The 21,390-nt window shown below is 37.0% G+C and overlaps 1 protein-coding gene across 5 annotated transcripts in view; it reads right to left on the minus strand.

Annotated features, from left to right (window-relative positions):
* The window catches only part of PCSK6 (proprotein convertase subtilisin/kexin type 6), a 248,155-nt gene that overhangs the window by 69,585 nt on the left and 157,180 nt on the right, over positions 1 to 21,390 (minus strand). For all 5 annotated transcript variants that reach the window (XM_020963650.2, XM_020963644.2, XM_078151174.1 and 2 more), the window contains exon 13: positions 15,308 to 15,444. In XM_020963650.2, the coding sequence (XP_020819309.1) occupies positions 15,308 to 15,444 (137 nt within the window). The remainder of the gene's footprint in view (positions 1 to 15,307; positions 15,445 to 21,390) is intronic.

Here is a 21,390-nt window from a genome sequence, read left to right on the forward strand (position 1 = left end):
GCGAACACAAGAGATACTGCAAAGACCAACAGGCAAGACTTGGCAACAGCTTGGATGTGGGGAGGTGAGAAAGAATTAGGAGTTGAAGATGACATCTAGGCTTTGAATCTAGGTACCCTGGAAGATGACAATAATAGGAAAGTTAGGAAGAAGGAAGGATTTGGGTAGAAGGATGGTGGATTCAGGTTTGGTCCTGTTGAATTTAAGATATCTTTGGGATACCCAGTTTGAGGTGACCAATAGGCAATTGGAAATGTGAGGCTGGAGGTCAGGAGAAATGTTAGGGATGGATAAATAGATTTAAGACTCATCTGTATGGAGATGATAATTGAGAGAGTTGATGAGATAGATCCTAACAAAATAATAGAGAGAGAAGAGGACACAGAGCATTGAGGGGACATGTATGGTTAGTAGGTGGGACCTGGCTGAAGATCCAACAAAAGAGCTGAGGAAGACTGAAAAGTTAAGTAATTTGCCCAAGGTGACACAGTTATTATGTGTCAGAAGTGAGACTGGAACCCAGGTCTTCCTGGTTTTGCTACTGATTGACCTGCCTAGGGGTAAATACAATTGTATATTCAGTAAATCTCTGAGCTACATCCTTTTGGAAGGAGACAGTTCAGCAAAACTCAGTGCTTTCCTTGGCATAATAACTAAAGAGGGAAACGTAGAATAATAGAACCGTAGATCTAGGAGTAGGAGGGACCTCCAAGTCCATCTGGTCCATCTCCTTCATTTTCGAGCTGAAGAAGCTGAGGCCTGGAGAAGTTAAGGAGTCATCCAAGCTCACCCAGCTAGCAATCATCAGAGGTGGGGTCTGAACCCAGCCTTCTGCTGTCAACCAGAGCTTGTGATCTTTCCACAACATGGCTCCGTAGATAGAGCTCAGAGTCTAGTCAGGAAGACCTGAATTCAAATCCAGTCTCACTCACTGTGTGACCACAAACAAGTCACAACATCTGTTTGCCTCAGTTCCCTCACTTGTAAAATGCAGATAATAATAGTACCTACCTTCCAAGGTTGTTGTGAGGATCAAATGAGACAATATTTGGAAATCATTTAGTATAGTACCTGGCACATATTAAGTGCTAACGTCAACTATTTTGTACAATGCTGATTAATTCACTGCCGTGAATTGAAAAAGTGAAAACAACCCAATTATGTAAAAATCTAATCATTTACAATCAATCTCAATTTGGCACAATCACAATATCATCAAACTCATTTTGTTACTTAATAACTTATCCAGTATTCACTGGGCTTTTAAGAAAATTAAAAATTTTGTGTTGAAAGAATAACAAGAAATGAAGTTATGTAGATTTGAAGGAAATTAAAACTAGTGATAAAGATATTATAAAGCTTTTCACCCAGAGCAAACGGTCTGTTAGTTTTAAGGGATAAAGCTTAGACCTATCTTATTGGCAGAGGAATTTTCAGCTGAGGAACCACCCTCCACCAATATAGCACCTTCTTTGTAACTTACTGAATGATTTTCCCAGAGTTACATGGTCAGTGCAAGTCAGAGGCATGATGTGAACCCTGGTTTTCCTGGCTCCTGTCTATATCCACTGCACATATTGTCTCTCATGGCTTTAGTTCATAGTTTTGAGAGTCATTGAAAGAAGCATGAAAGAGAATTAAATTTTTACTGCTCTCTGGGTATATGTACTTGATATTTAGTATTCTTTCATTGACAGATTGGGCCTATCTAGCCAGCACAAAGGGAAACAGAGACCCGGCAATTATGCAGTTAATCTGATTAGTTTAAACAGCCTCAGTAAGGTTATGGGATAAGTAACATATTACCATTAACAACCACTTACCAAATAGTAGGGGCACAGCAAAAGGCCATTACACTGGCCAAAGTACTCAAAATCCAGGTCTACAACTGAAAAAATTGACAACATGGTGGCCAAATCTGTACCTTACTTAATTACAGAAGCAATCATAGTCTTGTCACATCTATAATCCTAACACCTTAGAGTTGAAAGGAACCTTAGAGGTCATCTACTTAAATCTACTTTCCTCTAAAGGAATTCCTTCACTTGACCTCCATGTCAGAAGAAAGGTCTGAGAGCTATCAATCATCAAGGATAAGTATTTTCTAACAGGGGAAAGAGTAGTAGTAGCAGCCCAGACCTGAGGTGTCAAATGCTTCCCAAACAGATGAAAATATAATTAGGCAGTGTTTAACAAAATAAATAAAAATATGATACAATAGAAAAAAATAAAAGAATTCCTTCTATCTTCCTTCTATGTTTCTAACCAATTGTCATTCAGCCCTTGCTATATAAGACAATAATAATAATAATAATAATAACAATGATAATAGCTAGCATTTACATATCACTTTAAGGATTGAAAAGTGCTTTGCAATTATCTCATTTTATCCTTGCGAAAGCCCTGTGAAGCAGGTGCTGTTATTATTTCTATTTTACAGATAAGGAAACTGAGACAGACAGAAGTTACATGACTTGCCCATGGTCACACAACTAGCATGTATCTGAGTAGGATTTGAACTTGGATCTTCCTGACTCCAAGTCCAGTGAGACCTAGTTGTTTCTCAGTATCAGTGACCAAGAGCATCCTAGCACCCTGCTTTCCAAGACAGCAAATTCTACCGTTGTACTGATAGCTCTAATTGTTATAGATTCAAAACTTAAGTGGCAGTAACTTCCATTCATTGGTTTGAATTCTATCCTCTTTTTCCATACAACAATCCTCAAATATTTGAAGGCTTCTGTCATGTTCCCCCAAGTTTTCTCTTTTCAACTGAACAAACATTTATTAAATGCCTTCAATGGACAGGGTATTGCTCTGGGTACAACAAAAACAAGTAATAGTCCTTGCCTTCAAGAAACATATTCTGTTAGGGAATGTGACATGTACATAGACCAGTAAATGCAAGGTTATTTGAGAAGACAAAGAACACTGAAGACCAGCGGATGGGAATGGGAGTTAGAGAAAAGTTTCATAGAGGATCACAGAATCCCAGAATTTTGTAGTTTGAAAGGATGTCAGTGGCCAAGTAGTCTTATCTATACATAACAACACACCCAATGAATGGTTGTATAGTCTCTGCTTGAAGACCTCTAAGAAAGGGAACCTGGCACTTCTTGAGGCATTTTTGGACAGTTCTAATTGGGAGGAAGTCTTTCCTGATATCAAGCTGAAGTTGGCCTCCACCTAGGACTCCTGGTTCTGCCCTCTGAGACCAAACAGAACATGTCTAACCCATCTTCCCTATGATAGCCTTTCAAATACTTAAATACATCTATCATGTCCTCTTCCATCTTACCCCAGATCCTCAGTTTTCTTTTTCACAGGCTAAATTTTCCCAATTCAAAAAATGAATCCTCCCTTATATATTATGGACTCCAGGCTCTTCACTATCTTGGCTGCTATGCTTTGGACACTTTCCAGATTCTTAATGTCATATGGCACCCTGAAGGCATAGATTTAGAGAAGTGGAGATGAGGGAGGAATGCATTCCAGGCATTTGGAATGTATGTAAAAAGTGATGGAGGTAGATGATACAGTTATCAGATTTGAGGAACAGCTGGTAGATTCATTTGGCTAGAATTTTGAGTGGGCAAAGGGGAGTAATATGAAATAATGCTGGAAAATTATATTGCAGCCAGATTGTAGAAGGCCTCGAATATCAAGTTGCTAAGTTTGCATTTTGTCCTAGAGGCAATAGGGAGCCAGTGAAACTTTTTTGAGCCTGCTGGGCAACACAGTCAGACTTGTGCATTATGAAGATCATTTGGACAATTCCAGTGGCTGGTTTGGAGAGGGGAACATAGGAAGCAGGAAGCCCATTAGGAGGTTTATTACAGTAGTTCAGGTAAAAGCTGTTAAAGGTCTGAATCATGAATGAAGATAAGAGGATGGATGAAACATTGTGGATGTAGAATAGGCACAGCTTTGCAAAAGGGATGGATGCAATGGGATGATGGAAGGAAGAGTCATGAATGACAGAACCTCTGAGTTTTCTGTTACAGACCTTCTCCCAGATGGACACTGATCCATTAATCAATACTTTGGGTTCAATCTAAGCATAAGTATCTTGTCTGTGGTGATCATGTCCTCTCTATATTTTAATCATCTCTCATGCATAGACATTCACTTGACATTCAAATGCTACACTGTTTATAGGGGATTACAGAAAAGACTGAAAAAATGTACTGTAATTACAATGAGACCATTTTCAGCAAAGTGCTTTCACATCCATTTTCTTATTTCATTTTCACAACAACCCTGTGAGGTATATATTAAATCTCCATTTCATAGATGAGGAAATTGAGTCAAGAGAGATCAAGGTCACACAACTAGAACTGGAGCATTAAAAAGATGTACTATATTCCACCTCTTTGCCCTTAAACAATGCAGAAATGGTCCATTTCCTTTTCTAGGATAAGTTCTTCAAGTATGCTATCCTTCCATCAGAAGTCAAGTTCAATCACTAACGATTAATGAAGGCTTCTTCATTTGTAATCTAAATAGCTTTTGCCGAATTTTTTTAAATTAAAGTTTTATTGGTACTTAAAAAAATACAAATGTCTTTCCTTTATATGAATCTCTCAATAGCACCAATACTAAGGAATATCCTACTTTCAAGATGGTCAATGATTCCATCAGTGGACAGTGTTAAATGTTAGAAAGTTGTAACAAAGAAAAATAGGTAAATAAAAGTAACCAACCTAGCAAAATGCTTGACAGAATATTTTGGGTACATTCAAAACCCATTTTTTTTTTGCTCAATTTTCAGTGGAGAAAAAAGAGTTGATCAACTTCCTTCTGATAATATTCCTTCACAAATTTTTGGTTGTTATACCTCAGGCTTAAATGATTCGAATTACTTTAACCTTTCCTACCAGCATACAGTTTTCAAAACTATAATAGTTTTATAGTTTTTTCTCCCTCTGGCTCCTTTGCAATTTCTTTACTCTCTCAAAATAGAATCCTAAATGGAGTAATGGAGTCTAATAAAAACCTCATAACTTGTAAAAACAAAAAAGTACAAAAATGCTAGTGGCTGTTCTTTTTTCTTATCCTTTCTTTTCCTCTTTTTCTTTCTTTCTTCCTCTTTCTTCTTGTATTTCTTTCTTTTCTTATTCTCCTTTCCTTTTTTTCCTCTCTCTTCTTCCTTGCCTTTAAAAAAACCAGAATGTTATCAATAACTTATGTTTTCATGTAATTTACATTTCTCAATCTACCTCTTCCCATCCCCTTCCTGAAGATTGATCATGTATAACAAAAAATTTTAAAAAGAGGAAAATTTAACCTAGTTCAGGAAAAACAAAATATTGAAAAAGTCTGACATCTGTAGTATTCCATAATAATAGTCCCATACTTCAATAAATAAGTGAGGAAAGGTGCCTGATCATCTCTTTGTTATTATAACTTCACAGCATTGAGTTTTAATTGTTTTGTGGTTATTCTTTTCATTTGCATTGTTGCAGTAATTGTGTGTCTTCTTTTCCTGCTTTTGCTTGCTTCACTTTGAATAAGCTCTCTTCTTTTCCTTTCAAAGTTTTATAGAAGCATTTTATTTCTGGCTAAATTCTTACTAGCAATGTATTTGAATAGTCATTGATGCTCGGTCAGGTATTTGAATAGCCATCATGCTTGGCAGATCAGGTCTACTGCCACCTCCTCTCTGGGGAATGGAAGGAGTCTGGAATGTTGCTAGATTTGAATGTTGCTTGCTCACTCTCTCTCTCTGTCTCTCTCTCCCTCACCTGTGGGCCAAGGTGCTGACCACTTTACTTTTGGGGGTACTGATAAACATTCAGATTCTGATTCATTGGAAAATTTTTCACTGCAGGCTGTCCTCTGGCCATTGACTCCAAAGCAAGGGAGGAATAAAATACCTGCTGCCAACTTTTGCACCTAGCAGTGGCTCTTTGCAGGAAGCCTGGCACTGAGCATGACATTAGTAACTAGACTATAGGCCAATTAAAAACTGTTCTGCATACCAACTTTTGTTCAAATGCTGCAGGTGATGCCATTTCATCATTCTGGGCTTCTGAGAGTCCACTTTAAATAACAGCTAACCCTGCTAGTCCATTCAAGCTCCTGTCACCTGGATAGCCAGCCCACTGGCTATCAAAAACAACACATCCGAAACAGAAATTCTCATATACTTTCACTTCTCACTGACTTTTCTATTTCTGTTTTAATTCTGTTTAATGACAGTAGTCCAGTATTGTCCTAGTCACCTAGGCTCACAATCCTGGAATTATTTTGCATTCTTCTTTCTCCCTCACACCTATTCTCTCATTTAATTGGTGTCCTGTTGCTTCTCATCTCTCTCAGATCAGGCACTTCTATTCCACTCCTGCTATAACCACCCTAATTTTGGCCTTCCTCTTTTCTTATCTACTATTGTAATGGGTTGGAGTTAACATGGCAGAGTTGGAGGAAGAAGTATAGCTCAACTTCTCTAACATATTTTTCCCACAAATATCTAGAAAACACACCAAACCAAGACCTAATTGGGAAATCCAAGAAAAAATTATAGTCATTTTTTCTAGTCCAGATTGGCTTAAGGAAACAGAGAGTTCTGTGGATACTGGGAACAGGGTCTGGCTAGGAGAATGCTGGGTAGAGCATTCCATAACCCATGAACTGAAAGAGGACAAGGGTGTACACCAGGGCAGGACAAGGTCCCACACTCAAAATAGGCCAGAGTGACCTCTTGTTGGATGCTGGAACAGGTGCCAATTGACAGCTCTGTCACTCACAACTCTGTTCTGGGTCACAGATCCAGAGTGGAGTGAAGAGGGGATTTTCAACAGGGTGGCATTCCAGCGCAGGGACTTATAGCCCCTAGGCTGTACTAAGGAACAAATTCAGAAGCAAACAGTAGTTGTGTGGCTCTGACCCCATAAAGAAAGGAGGGTGTCAGCTCTAGCCCCCAGCCTAATCTGAGGCCTGGAGTGGAATAACCAGGGCAAGAATCACAAGACCAAATGGGAGCCTGCAGTTTCGTCCCCCTGAACCTGCAGAGCTTCCCAAATGGTTGATTGTAGCTGAGCCCAGCTACAGTCCACCAAAACTTCCAACCAAGGACAAGCCCACAGGAGTGCTGAGCAGACCCAAACCAGGTCAGGAACTTTCTGAACTCAAACCAGGAGGGCGGGGAATTGGACTTTTCCCTAGATTACACCACTTTGGGAGCACTGAAAGCTTGCAGATACCCAGCCTGAGCTATAACATGATATCACGTAAAGTCCAAAGTCAAGAAGTAAATTGGTAGAATGAGCAAACAAAAAGCAATCCCACCAAAAAGAGTTATTAGAATGCCCAAAACACAAAGCTAGGAAAGAATGACTCCAAAAGATCTACTTGTAAAGCCTCAAAGAAAAATGAAGCCAACTACAATTCATGGGAGAGATGAGGAGTTAAAAAAAAAAGAGGCAGATTATTGTAATGACCTCCTAAGTGGTCTTTATGGTTTTGCTTTGCTGCTCATCAGTTGTATAGCTGTACTTCACTCACTTAAGCTATCTACATCTTAATTTCCTAATCTGCAAAGTAGGAAAAATAATACATATACCACTGGCTTTATAGGATATTGTGAAGAAAGTGCTCTGCAAGCTTTAAGGAACTCTATGAAAATGTGAGTGACAAACTATGTGCTTTATTTGTATCTCCACAAGAGACCTAGAGGAAGATCTGACCGTGTTGAGTGGAGGAGGACTTAAGGGAAGATACCAGAAAAGAGTCACATAGGATGAGAAGGTGTGATGATGGCTTATGATATACATTACTGATGGGAGCACCCATGCTGACAGGATCACAGATCTCCTGAAAGATTAAAATATAAACGTGAACTATTATTATCCTGGGAACAAATCAATGCAGACAATATATGTGAAATAACTTTGCTTCCAAAAAGCCCAATGCAAATTGAAATTTCACGAGTAAAATGAGGTATATGCTCAGTAAGGCAGATGGAAAATGAGCCTCCCTCTTTTGCTCTTTTTCTACTCTTTCCTGTCTACTTCAGGGATGCTCACACACTGTTTAGTTACCCTCTTCAGCACAACTCCCTGGGTGGCTACAGCTTTCAAGCTAATGAAAGGGGTTCAATGCATGGTCCATGGTCCGATGTACATACTACAAACAGACTGTACAGGGATGCATTATTTATGTAACAGCAGTATCTAATCAGAGAGTGCATTTAAATTACCAATAGTAGAAAGAAATATTCCAGTTGGATCAATCCCTTTTTAATCTTTAAGGAACAAGTGGGGAGAAAGAGCTGCTGATTGCAATGGCTGAGAAGATGGAAACAGAGAAAGGTTAATCATCTCCTAGAAATCAGTCTTCATCATGACGAGAAAGAATTTATTGTAATATAACAATGATACAGCACTCGCCAGCACTTGTTATTTCTGGCAAAAGACATGGGAAGCTACAAGTCCTGGTAGGTTTATGCCATCCCTAGGACCCTCTACGGCAATAAACGAAGAAAATTTCTTGACAATACTGAAGAATATCCCAGGAAATTACCATCAAATTATAGCACTTCAGAGCTTGAGAGAACGAGAAAATGTTTAATCCAGCCCTCTGACACAGCCATGTAAGGATGACATATTTAAAATAAAGATTTACAAGGATGGAAAATACATAAGCTCTTTTTTGTATTCTTTAATCAATTTCCTCATTAGGAAATACCCTTCATCTTTTAGTATATCTAAATTTGTTTCCTCTGGTGTATGAAGATTATAGGTAGGGTTCATAGTGGATAGACAGATGGACTTGGAATTGGGAAAGCCTGGGTTCAGTTCTGCCTCTTATACCTGTGTGATCATGGACAAAATACTTTATCTCCTTGAGCTTCAGGCAATTTTCTAAAAATGAGTTTTCAATGGGTTACAATCTCCACTGGTGGGAGAAGTACCTTCAAAGTTAATCCCAGGTTCCTGATTTAAGCAGAATATCTTATCACATAATTATTACCATCATTGAAGCAGCTAGGTAGTATAGAAGATAAGAGCCTGGACTCGGAGTCAGGAAGAACAGAGTTCAAATCTAACCTCAGACACTTACTCATTGTGTGACCCTGGGCAAGTTATTTAAACTCTATCTACCTCAGTTTTCTCAGTTGTAAAATAGGGATGATAATGATAGTACTTACCTCACGGTTGGTTGTTGTGAGGATTAAATAAGACAATATTTGTAAAGTAGAAATTATAGTGCCTGGCACATAATAGGCATTTAATAAAAGCCTGTTTTCTTTCTTTCTTTCCTTTTTCCCCTCCCTCCTTTCTTTCCTTCCTTTCTTCCTTATACTCCAGTCCATGGTGCTACCTTGTGGGGTAAGTGGGGAAATGAACTATTAACAACCATTTGATATATCAGTTTTGAACAATATATTGTACTTATAATTTTCTGCTGTTTGTTAATAGAAAGGAAGGAATGCCTGCTTTAACCTATTAGGAGATTTTTCCAGTGTTTCTTTGTTATAAATAATGCTAACTCTTGAATTTATATAAATGCTTTTGATTATATCAAAGAAATATTTCATTTCTGAGCTTTTTATTGTTTTCAACATAAATGGAAGTTTTTTATTGAAGGCTTTTTTCTGTATCCATTGACACAATCATATAGTTTTTGGTATTAATATAATTTTTAAAGTGAATTATTTACCTAATTTTGATCCTTGCACACATCTAACTTGATTATAATGAAAAAATTTTGGATATATTTCCATTCTCTTTTTATCAGTATTTTGTTTAATATTTTTGCATAAAAATTATTTGTGATATTTGTCTGTAATCATCTTTCTCTTCTTTATCCTACTCTCCTTTGGGAATTAGGACTGTGTCTGTCTCACAGAAAGAATTTAGTAAGATGACTTCTTTCTCTATTTTTGAACATAGTTTGTAGCATAAGAATTGGTATTTTTTAAATCTTTGACAGAATTTACTTGTCAGTCTCTTGGGACATCAGGTTTTTTTTTTTCCTTATGGGACTTCATTTTTGGCTTAATTTCTTTTTCTAAGATTAGGTTATTAAGGTTACCTATGCCCAATTTTGTTAATTTGGGTCTTTTATAGTTTTATAGATATACATCTGTTTCATTTACATGTACAGTTTTGTTGCCATATAATTAGGTGTAGTAGTTTCTGAGAATTTTTGTCGTTTCCTTTCTGTTTTTTATGAATTCCCTCTTTTCATTTTTTATTTTGTCAATTTGATTTTTCTAATCAACTTAGTTAATACTTTATGAATTTTGTTATGCTTTTAAGAAGCAGTGCTTTGTTTTGTTAGTTCAATTGTTTTTCATTTTAAATTCTGTTTAACATTCCAAATTTCCCCCTTTGTACTACTTCTGATTATTAATTTGCCTATTACAGTTTTTGCTATCCTCCCCTCTGCCCAGTTTTAGACTGAGTGCATCACAACTCAAAGTTTACATTCACTTAATTTGAAAGATCTTACCTAGTTCCACATATAATTTCTCTACGTATTTGTTTTCTGCAACAGATGTTGGTGTGAAGATTACATCTCTTTTCACAGTGGTCTGTCTGATATGTTCATCATGAGTACTAAAAGACAAGGCTGGCTTAGCATCCCATGAAATGAGAGATTTCCTTATTGTCTTTAGGCACATAATAAACTCATTTTTACTACTCCCTAATTTGAATGTCTGAGAAAATCCTTACAATCCTTCATTGAGCTGTAACTTCTTTATGCCTTTTGATTTCACTTATAATAAGGATGTCAATATCAATATGGATCTTCTTCCTATCTTCTACCTGTATTATGTCAGTTTGTAAATTTTTGGACAAAGATTATACATTAGGAGTCCCAGCAGTGAAATTAGTATTTATATTTGGTCCAAGAATTACTGTATGATTCTTAGCACCCTCTTAGCCCTTCTCTTCTACTCTACAATATATCACAGTGGAAGCAGAAGGGGAATGTACAAGACTGAGGTCCACTTTGATTTTTGCCCGTTTCATGGATCACTTGATGATCAATTCATTGCTTGGTGGCCAAACTCCCATTTATGGGCATCTCCTACTTAGTTAGATTTGGACAGTAACACATCATCTATTACTGGGCGAATACTTCAAACCTTTTGAGTCAACTCCATACTACTATGAAATATCAGAATTTTTATGGTAGTCCAAAGTCATACATCAAGTTAGTGACATAAAAATAAGGAGCTGCTAAGTCCTAATTAATTCTTCTTCACTTGCGCCATAACCGCCTACTAGATCTTTCAAATAATCCTGCAAAGAACTGTAGATAGTAAAGAATTCTTCAATTTGTTATTTTCTCTCCTAGTGGTTTTCCAACTTTTACAGTCTATGGGCCACACAGGAAACATAACAGGCCCCATGGATGGCCAGTTGTGAAAATACAACAATACCAATAAAAAAAAATTGGCATTTCTTTTGATGAGAGACGAATGTGGGCTGTTATGCAATCCAGAAGCAAAAATATAGGCACTGTCATATTAAAAACATTAATGTTACTATAAGAGATCATTTAGCAGTCACTAGAGAGCCATTAATTTAGATAAAATAACACTAACTCCTTTAACTTTCCTCACAAGTGTTATTTTCCATTTATTTCTTTTGAACGTGTCCAATTTCTCTCTCCCCATTTCAAATTTGGAGACAAAACTGGAAAGAGTAATCTAACAAGGGCCTGACTAATGGCTAAACACAGAGAAAGAATTACTCCCACTTTTTTGCATTACATTTTTATTAATGTGTTGCAACATTTATCTGTTGTTGATTGGTATTTAGCTTATAATTTTTTTGCTATACATTATGAATGTGGGTCAAACAGAGTAGTTAGAACAGAATATAGTAACAAAAGTTAAAAATGTTGAGGGGGGAAGGAAGAATGTTGAAAGAGATGATAGAAATTGTACGGTGAAATTTGTTATTTTGGCAATTTATACAAGTCATAGGAGGTAGATTTAGGAGTAACAGTTTTACATAAGGACAATCACAGGCAAACTACTCTTACAATTGCAAAAAAATGATGGTTCTACATTGGTAGTGATATAATATTATCTCCTGGGTCAGTGCAACTAGACCACATTAAAAAGGTGGTGCATAAAGGTCTCATATACAAGTCATCTTGGGGGGTATCCAAGAATGAGAACACTCCCCCCTCATGTCCCCATTAGTACTTTAACAGGCTATGCAATAATTTGGTGTACTTAATTTCCTCAAGATTGACTGAAAGTAATTTTGATACTCTTAAGGGACATAGATTTAAATTCAAGGCCCTCAAGAAACTGCAACAGAAAAGGCCTTTGTATCATTTGCCTATCACAAACAAACCTCCCTTACTTTCTGGTCCACTTGAAATGCAGGGGCTCAATGACAACATCCGTGCCTTTCAGTGAAGGGAGTGTGATATTATACATTCCTTGAGGGCTTGGAGCACGTGATATATCTGGGTATCCCCAGGACTATTTAGCATACTGCCTGGCACACAGTAGGTGCTCAATAAATGTTTTCAAAATGGAGTATAATTATTTTAATTCCACATAACAGAATATTATGCTCTTATGAATGTTAATTCATGTCTCCACACAAATATGAAAAAAATCTAATTCTGCAAAGCCATGACAGTTTCTGAAAGAGTGAGGATAGTGGTTTTAAGCCTACTTTATCTTCATTTTCTTTGACAAGAAAGAGAATTCAGTTATGAGGGAATTTCTGTTGATTTGTTCCTAGAAACAACTGGGCTGTCATCCTGACTTCACTTCATTTGTTACAGTAAGAAAGGAGAGATTTACTCAGTAATGGAATCCTTACTGAATACACAATGACCACACACACACACACACACACACACACACATATATTGTAGAGGTTTTACCCTGAAGCCTCACTGCAACACTGGAATTCACATACTGAAAGGACCGTCTGCCCCAAAGCCTCTTCCTTTGATTGGAGAGGTCCTCCCAGAACCTCCTTAAGGAGGGCTCTCAGGCCAGATATGCCTTATTCTTCTACAGTCAGTATTCCTTTTTTACTCCTCCCTGTCCTCCTCTTCTTCAGTTTCCTTTTATATGCTAGGTACTGTGTAGGCTACTAAAATATAAAACATGGTCATCTCTCAAGAAGTTTATGATCTGTCTTAGTATTCAAGACAAAGATATACACACACATGTATATACATATATGTACATGCAATACATACACATATATAAATATATCAACACATACATGTGTGTGTGTATGTGCATATACATATCTGCTTTCTGACTTGCCCCAGAGTTGCATGGCTAGTAAGTATCTGAGGCTGAATTTGAGACTAGGTTTTCTTGCCCCCTCAGTTACAATACTGTCTCCCAAAACCAACCCACAGGGTGGAACTATGAGTTTTGGGGGGACTGTGTAAAATCCTGTGAACCTTCTGTGAAGCAACTAGGTGGTTCAGTGGATAGAGTACTGAATCTGGAGTCAGGAAAAACAGAATTCAAAGTCAACCTCAGACATTTACTAACTGTGTGACCCTGGGCTTAACTTCATTTACTCTCTGTCTGCCTTAATTTCCTCAACTGAAAAATGGGGATAATAATAGCACCTATCACAGGGTTGTTGTGAGGATTAAGTGAGATAATACTTATAAAGCACTTGTCACACCATGCCTAGCACATAGTAGACACATGTTCCTTTCTTTCTTTCCTTCCTTCTCTCCTCCCCTGTTCCTTCCTTCCTTCTGGAAAGATAGGGATTTCAAGAGGTGCTAAATAATGAGGGAACTGGCAATAAACACACACATTCTAGGACCTAGAAAAAACCTAATGCCTCCACATGACCCCAAAGGACAGAGGGAAGCAATGCCATATGAAAATGCAGGGAGAGACTGACTAGGTTAGAGAAAGTTGGAGAGGAGATGGAAACACTCAGCCTCCCGAGGACCTGGAGAGAAACCTGTAGGCTGCACCATCTGCATCCCCAAGAAAATGAAACAGGATAAGATTAGAAGGGAGTCTTGGTGTGGAGGAGCAAGGCAAATCTATCTCTTAGTTTGTATTGCTAGTTATGTGAACTGTCTAGGTCTCAAGGGAGGTTAGGACCCACCAAAGAAGGGTGTTTGACTCTGCAGGAATCCTGAATTCTTTGTTCACATGTGAGTTGGCCTCCGCACCAGGGTGACACTCTTAAGTTGAAAGTGATTGTAAAATGTTCCTGGGGGAAAGTGATTTCTTGTGATTGTTTATGGGTTCAGATACAGTTTAGATTATGATTGCAAACCATGGGATTTAACTTTAGCAAAATAAATGCTTTTCTTTAGACGGAATTTCTTAGCATCTAAAATGAGTTGTCCAATACTCCTATGGCTCAGTGACAAATTGTGGATTTTCCCTCCAATGATTCAGATAGATAACAACCCATCCATGCCTAGTAACTAGTCCTTTGCATTTTCTATTTGATTCAGTAAGACCTCTTTTATATTTGGTGCTCTGCTTTAATGTCTCAGGAAAAACCCTAGGTGAGGGCATGAACCAAAGGGATTTGTGACAGACTGTGCCAAGGTGAACCTGGTCTATAGTAACAGGGGCAAGGGAAGGTAGAGGTAATGGATACACAGGTCAGATGAACAAATAGAAAAATCAATTAAAATAGCACCAGTTTCCACATTCTTTCCCATAACTCATGAACCAAAGGTCTCAACAATCGATCAGGTGACACTGGATTACCTTAGATATTCAGTGACATGGCAAACAAATTACTGACTGTCAGTGATGACAAAATGACCTTAAATGTTAATAATCAAATGGAAATTTTCAGTAATTTTAAGGACTGGGGCATTCTCTTTTAATAATTCACAATGACTTTTGAGTTGTGGGGTTTTTTTGGGAGGGGGATAAAGTAAGTCAGTGACATCTTTCTCACACCTAACAAAGCAGAAAAGTTAAAAATTTGGGATGTCTATAGGCAAGCTATGTCACCCTCTCCCTTCTCTTTGGAACCAATTCACTGCTTTGGAAGATGTCACAGAAAAATGGAGGAAGTATCTGTGAGAATCCAATAAAAAGTGACTTGAGAAATATACACACCTCTAATTTTTTAGCCTATCCAAGTGGGGAAGAAGTTTAAAAAAGGTTTCCCATTACAGCATAGGACTAAGTATGCTAAATGATGTGAAAAGGAATGCATCACTGAATAGAGGTTATAGATAAAGAAAAAGCATTTTTTTCTGTTAACAAAAGAGCTTTAATATTAAAGTTGCCATGAGATTCATTAAACTTGAAGCCATAAAAATTTTAATCACAAAAATTATTGTTCCATTCACACAAGTCACTTACCTTGTTTCTCTGGATTACGGACCTGGGATGGTATATCATGGATCTCTAAAGTCCATTCTCCTTCAGCTTTTTCTCCCCAGCAGTGTACAGTCATAAATTCCCAATTGGTAAAGCCATCATTTGAATGATCAAGTAATCTGTAATTTGAGATTCGATATCAGTAAACAACAGGAAGAAAATCTGAATTCCAAAGAAATAGAATCTATCTTCACCAAAATTATAGGTTGGAATTATTGTTCCAATTTGCTGTGCCTAGGGATGGCTACCCAGTCTGGTTCTGTAGTATAGGCTACCTTACTATGCTTTATAGGCTCATAAGCTTTCTTTCCTGGCTATAGGCTATACTCCTAATCTTTCTTACTGGACTATATTCCTGACCTTAAGTTATTTCACAAACATAGACTACTCTTCTCAGGGAAGTAAAGAGAGTATGGCTCTCAGACCTATGACCTTGACGATGTCAGCAATAGCTTCATTTCTGAAAGTTGGTACACATTTTACCCCACAACTTAAGCAGCACAATTTAATTAGCACTGTCTTCTTAATACTTACAACTTTCATTTTTCACTTAAGAGTTTGTTCCTATACATCATTTTGTCAGTTTGTTTTTAAGGAAACAAATGAATAAATATTTTAAAATGTCTTCATGATGTTTCCTGGCAATTTGCCCTCTGATCACATACAACTAAAATATTTTAAATAGTTAAGGTTTAAGTGAGGAGATAAAACAGAAAAATAAATAAGGGACTTGTTATTTTCTAAATAATATCATGAAATTTATGATCATAGATTAACAGCTAAAAGAGACCTTAGAGGGAAACCTAGTCCATGTCTGTTCCACCCTCATGTTAAAGATGAGGAACCTAGACCCAGAGAGATTAAATGAAATGCCCATGTAGTAAGGATGGCATAGGGCTCTAGTATCAGAGGAACTGAGTTCAAACCCTCTTTCTGATGCTTATACTATCCGTGTGACCTTGGTCATGCCATTTAATTTACTTGGGCCTTAGTTTCTACATCTGTAAAATGAGGGGGATGAAATAGATAGGCTTTGAAGTTCCTTTCAGTTTTAGATTGAAGATACTGTTACTCTAAGTGTTTGAGGTAGGATTTCGATTTAGAGCTTCTGCTTCCAAATCTGATGCTTTTTCCACTATGCCACATAGCCAAGCATGAAAGGGAGGGCCACGTGAGCCTTAAAAGAGATCACCTTGTTCACCTCTCTGACTTTACTACAGCCATACCTAAACAATTTCAAATAGACTCAAAAAATATGTCCTATTTAAAAAAAACCCCACATACCTCCTAAGGAAATTCTAGAGTCTTCCTTAATGATAAAAAATAAAGTAGTATCACATCCCCAGTACAAATGTTAATAGTCACATTAATAAAACATTATGTTATTATAACAGTTATGACCATAATAATTTAAGTGGAATCAGAAGGTTCATCACTCTATAGGTGACATCCATGTGGATTCAACCGGCAAAGTACAGAATAAATGGTTAAGTCATGCAGATTTGCTTATAGAAAAAGGAGGGATTGGTGACTGTTTCAGGATCAGGCCATTGCTACTCAAAATTACACAAAGTTTATCTTTAAGAAGCCCAAACCATTGATCCACATAAATTATGCAACGAAATGTGCAATACAACATTGTGAAAATTTTAGTATCTATTAGATACCTAGAAAAACCTGACTGAGTAGTTAGAATTATACACAAGAAACTTATTTTTATAAATTAACAGGCAACAAACCCCCTTTACTAGAAATGCAAAGCCTCAAAATATTCTGGAGAATTCAGCAAAAAACTGAACTACAAGTATAGTATCACTAGAAACAGAACTATTACCTACAAAAGCCTGGAAAAAAATGGGTTCTTTGTTTTGTTTTTTTTTTCATTCATTCATTCATTCATTCATTCCTTTGCTTGTTTAAAGACTAGGTCTCCCCATGCCTCCTAGACTGGAATCACACAGAATGCTCATGGGCTATCCCACTTCTGTTCAACATGGCAGCTTTGATCTGCTCTAATTCTATCCTGGGCTGGTTCATTCTTCCTTAGGTAACCTAGTGGCCCTCTGCTCCTGGGGGCTCACCATACTGAATTCTGACAACTGATTGGCATAGCTCAATGTAGCTCACAGACTCAATCTCCCTCGTAGTTGGGATTAGAGACTTGTATTATCACCCTTGAGTTGATCCATAAAAATTTAAGAGGAATATTTTAAATAGATGTTGCTGATCAAATACTCATAACCTCCAAAATATGTGGAATAAAAAGCTTTAAAAAAAACCATAGAGATCTAATGGAACAAAATTAAAACCATTTGGGAACAGGACAAGGTATATGTCATTCCCTGTTGTCCCTATCTGCTCCTGGAACTGTCTTTAAGATGCTTTTAATGAGTCCACAGAAGGTGAACGTACATCCCCAAATCCTTATTTAATTATTTAACAAACTGTGGAATTTTATCTACCTGCACAATAATCTGTGTAACATTAAACATAAAATAACAATGGCAGGATGTTGTCTTGTACTTAGACTGTTTCACTGTTAAGCCCATCCCCCCCCAAAAAAGAGAAAAATGAGATAAAAGTGATAGCAAAAATAATAACAGGCCACCTAGAAAGACAAGATCAGGTGGCTAGAAGTTTAGACTGGGCAGCTAGGTGGCACAGTGGATAGAGCACTGGCCCTGGATTCAGGAGGACCTGAGCTCAAATCCAACCTCAGACATAATTACTAGCTGTATGACCCTGGGCAAATCACTTAACCCCATTGCCTAATGCCCCCCCCCCAAAAAAATAAAAAAAAATAAAAGAAGTTTAGACCACAAAGTCATTTGTCTTTATTAGCTAACATACTACAAATCTCTGCACTACAAAAACAAAGCTCCAAAATAACCTTGATAATTCAACAAATAAACTATTCTGGAACTGGCACATCGACACAGAGAGCTGTTGTCTACAACCTCTGAGACACCATTTAGCTCCATAAAAAAATTAAGAATGATATTTTTAGTACATAAATGAATATCCAATCTCCAAACTGCATGACATGAAAAAATGAAAAAAAAAATACAGGGACCTAGTGGAAGGATTAAAATTATATGAGAAGATGATTAGGTCTATGTCATCTGTTACTGAAGTTGTCCCAAAGATACTTTCAATGGACCTAAATAAAATGAGTAGGCAGCTAAATGGTACAGCAGATAGAGTGCTGGGCCTGGAGTCAGGAAGACTCATCTTTCTGAATTCAAATCCATCCTTAAATGCTTACTAGCTTTGTGACCCTGGCCAAGTCACTTAACCTTGTTTGCCTCAGTTTCCTCATCTGTAAAATGATACAGAGAAGGAAATGGAAAACCACTTCAGTGTCTTTGCCAAGAAAAACCCAAATGGGATCATGAAGAATAGGAACTACAGAAAAACAACTGAACAACTGAAAAATAAGATGAGTTTGCATCTCAGAATCCTTGATCAATTACAAGAAGCTATTGTTTTAGTCTCCAAGATACTGAATATTAAAGAATAATAGCAGAAATATCAACTTGTCCTCATCCATTTCTATCTGAACTCCATCAAAAAAGAGAATGAGGTAACAGTGATAATAATTAACAGTTCACATTTATAGTTTTACAGTCTACAAAAAGCTTTACATGACAATCTGTTCCAGAATTTGACAACTTTTTTGGTAAGCCCCTTGTGGACAGAACTGTCTTTTGCCTCTTTTTGAATCTCTGAATCCCCTGTGCCTAGCACAGTGCCTGGCATAGTGTAGGCACTTAAAAAATGTTCACTGATTAATTTTCTTCCTTCTTGTTACAAAGTCAATCTGGAAATATAATTTAAAGATACCATGTATTCAGTTTTTACCCTTTCTTTTCTGTTCTAGTCCCAAAAGAGGTGGAAAACACCTGAACAGTATCCTGCTTATGATAACAGCCTTTACTTCCTTGAAGACTACTGCTGAGTCATTCCTAAGTCTTCTCTTCTTTGGCTAAAACAACCCCAGTCTCCTTGTACCAGGATGTTTTTTCATGGTCTTGTTTTCCAACCTATTTTGAAAAATAAAATTTTAAGCATCTAGAGGATGCCAAATCTAGATATTAAATTCTATATAGGTCCTCAGGCAAAGGATTCATTTAAATTTTTGGTAAAAAATAAAAATCAAGGACCTACTATGTGTCAAGGCACTGTACTGAATGCTGAAAATACAAAAAGAGGCAAAAGACAATCCCTAACAAGCTAATGGCAGGAAACAACATGCAAACAAATATATACAAAGCAAACTATATACAGGATAAATTTGTTGTTTAATCGTTTCAGTTGTGTCCAACTCTTCATGACCCATTTGGGGTTTTCTTGGCAAAGATACTGAAATGGTTTTCCATTTCTTTTTCCAGATCATTTTACAGATAAGAAACTGAGATAAACAGGGGTAAGTGACTCGCCCAGGGTCACATAGGCAATAAGTGTCTGAGGCCAGATTTGAATTAAGGAAGATGACTTTTACTGACTTCACACCCAGCACTCTATCCACTGTGTCACACAGCTGCCCCCATACAAGATAAATAGGAAATAATTAACAGAGGGAAGATATTCCTGGTACAGTTTTTGTCTTGGAATAATAAAGAAATTAATTCCCTATCATCTAAGAAAACAGCCATAGTGAATCCTTGTTTTCACATAGTATTGAACTGGTTCCAACGTAACTGAAATGTGTATGAGTAAATAATCTTTATAACTGCCAAGTTGCTAAAAGGAATGTCAAGTTATTTTCAGTGACAGTCTGAAGAAACTGCAGAATTAAGTAAGAAATGAAAAAAAGGAGAGGGTAATTAATCCAACTAGGGTGAAAATTTTTTTTTGGCATTATCCTATCTGCCTTCTTCTGAAGATTCAGAAGACTCTGATCAGCAATCTCAGATCATTTTTTAAAAATGCCTAGACATTTATTACAATGCTACAAATGTAGATAGTACTTCCCAGAAAATGAATTATTTTTAAATAAAACTGAGAATATCTAATTCCTTTTTTTTCCTTTTTATCATAATTGCCTCAAGGATAGGAATCAGAATGGGAAACAAAAGATTAAATAGGAAGAAATAAAAACAGGAAAAGAGAGAGGATATAAAAGCAAAGGGAAGGGAGGTAGAGCTGGGAGGATTCTTTTTTTATGTATCACTGGGAAGGGTACTATGGACCACTTTTGGTGTTGATTGTATTATTATTTGTTTTAAGAATAGTGTCTATTCGTAGATGTCTGCTTTCCAACTCAACTTCTTAGATTCAGCATCAGCTCAAAGAATTAGGTTGGCTATAAGATGGTGATTTTTTTTTTAATCTACAGCAGTTCTCAAAGATCATCTACTCTATGATAGAAAGGTTTTACTCTTTGTCTATGGTCAGGAGTACCCACACTGGAGAAATCACAGATCTTTGAAGTTTTGAAGCATCAAGGAGCATATGAAAATTTAGGAAGTGTCATTTGACTCCAAGCATCTCAATTTACAGATAAAGAAACTGAAGCCTAGAAAGATTGTTTCTCCTCCAAAGAATGATGAAGTAAATCCACAGAAGAGAGGTTATCCAATAGGCATTAGAGGAAGAAGAGAAAAAAGGTGATGACTGGTGGTGGGTGACCTTCCAGCCAAGGAGTCTTGAGGCAGCTATGTGTCTAAAAAGCTATTGCTTTCTCAGAGTATGCATCTAAGATGTGACAGAAAAAAGCTCTCAAGACTAATGAAAACAGATGAAAACTACCCATTTTTCGTGGTTCATATGGGCATGAAAGATACTGCCAGAAGGATTCTAGAAAGCATTGCCAAAGATTATGAATCAATCACTTAATAATTAAGTATTTATTAAGTACTTACTCTATGCCAGACATTATTTTAGGCCTTAGGGATAAAAAGATAAAAATAAATCACCTTTTCTCTTAAGAAGTAATGAAGATAGTTAAGATCCCTACCTAGACAGGTAAAATGGATACAAAGTTAATTTTCAAGGGAAAGCAGTAGGAGCTGGGGGTATGAGGAAAGGCCTCATGTAGGAGGAAAGGCACAGAACTAAGCCTG

The sequence above is a fragment of the Phascolarctos cinereus genome, unplaced genomic scaffold, assembly GCF_003287225.1.
Source record: "Phascolarctos cinereus isolate Bilbo 61053 unplaced genomic scaffold, phaCin_HiC Scaffold_3;HRSCAF=262, whole genome shotgun sequence".
In the NCBI taxonomy this organism is placed as follows: domain Eukaryota; kingdom Metazoa; phylum Chordata; class Mammalia; order Diprotodontia; family Phascolarctidae; genus Phascolarctos; species Phascolarctos cinereus.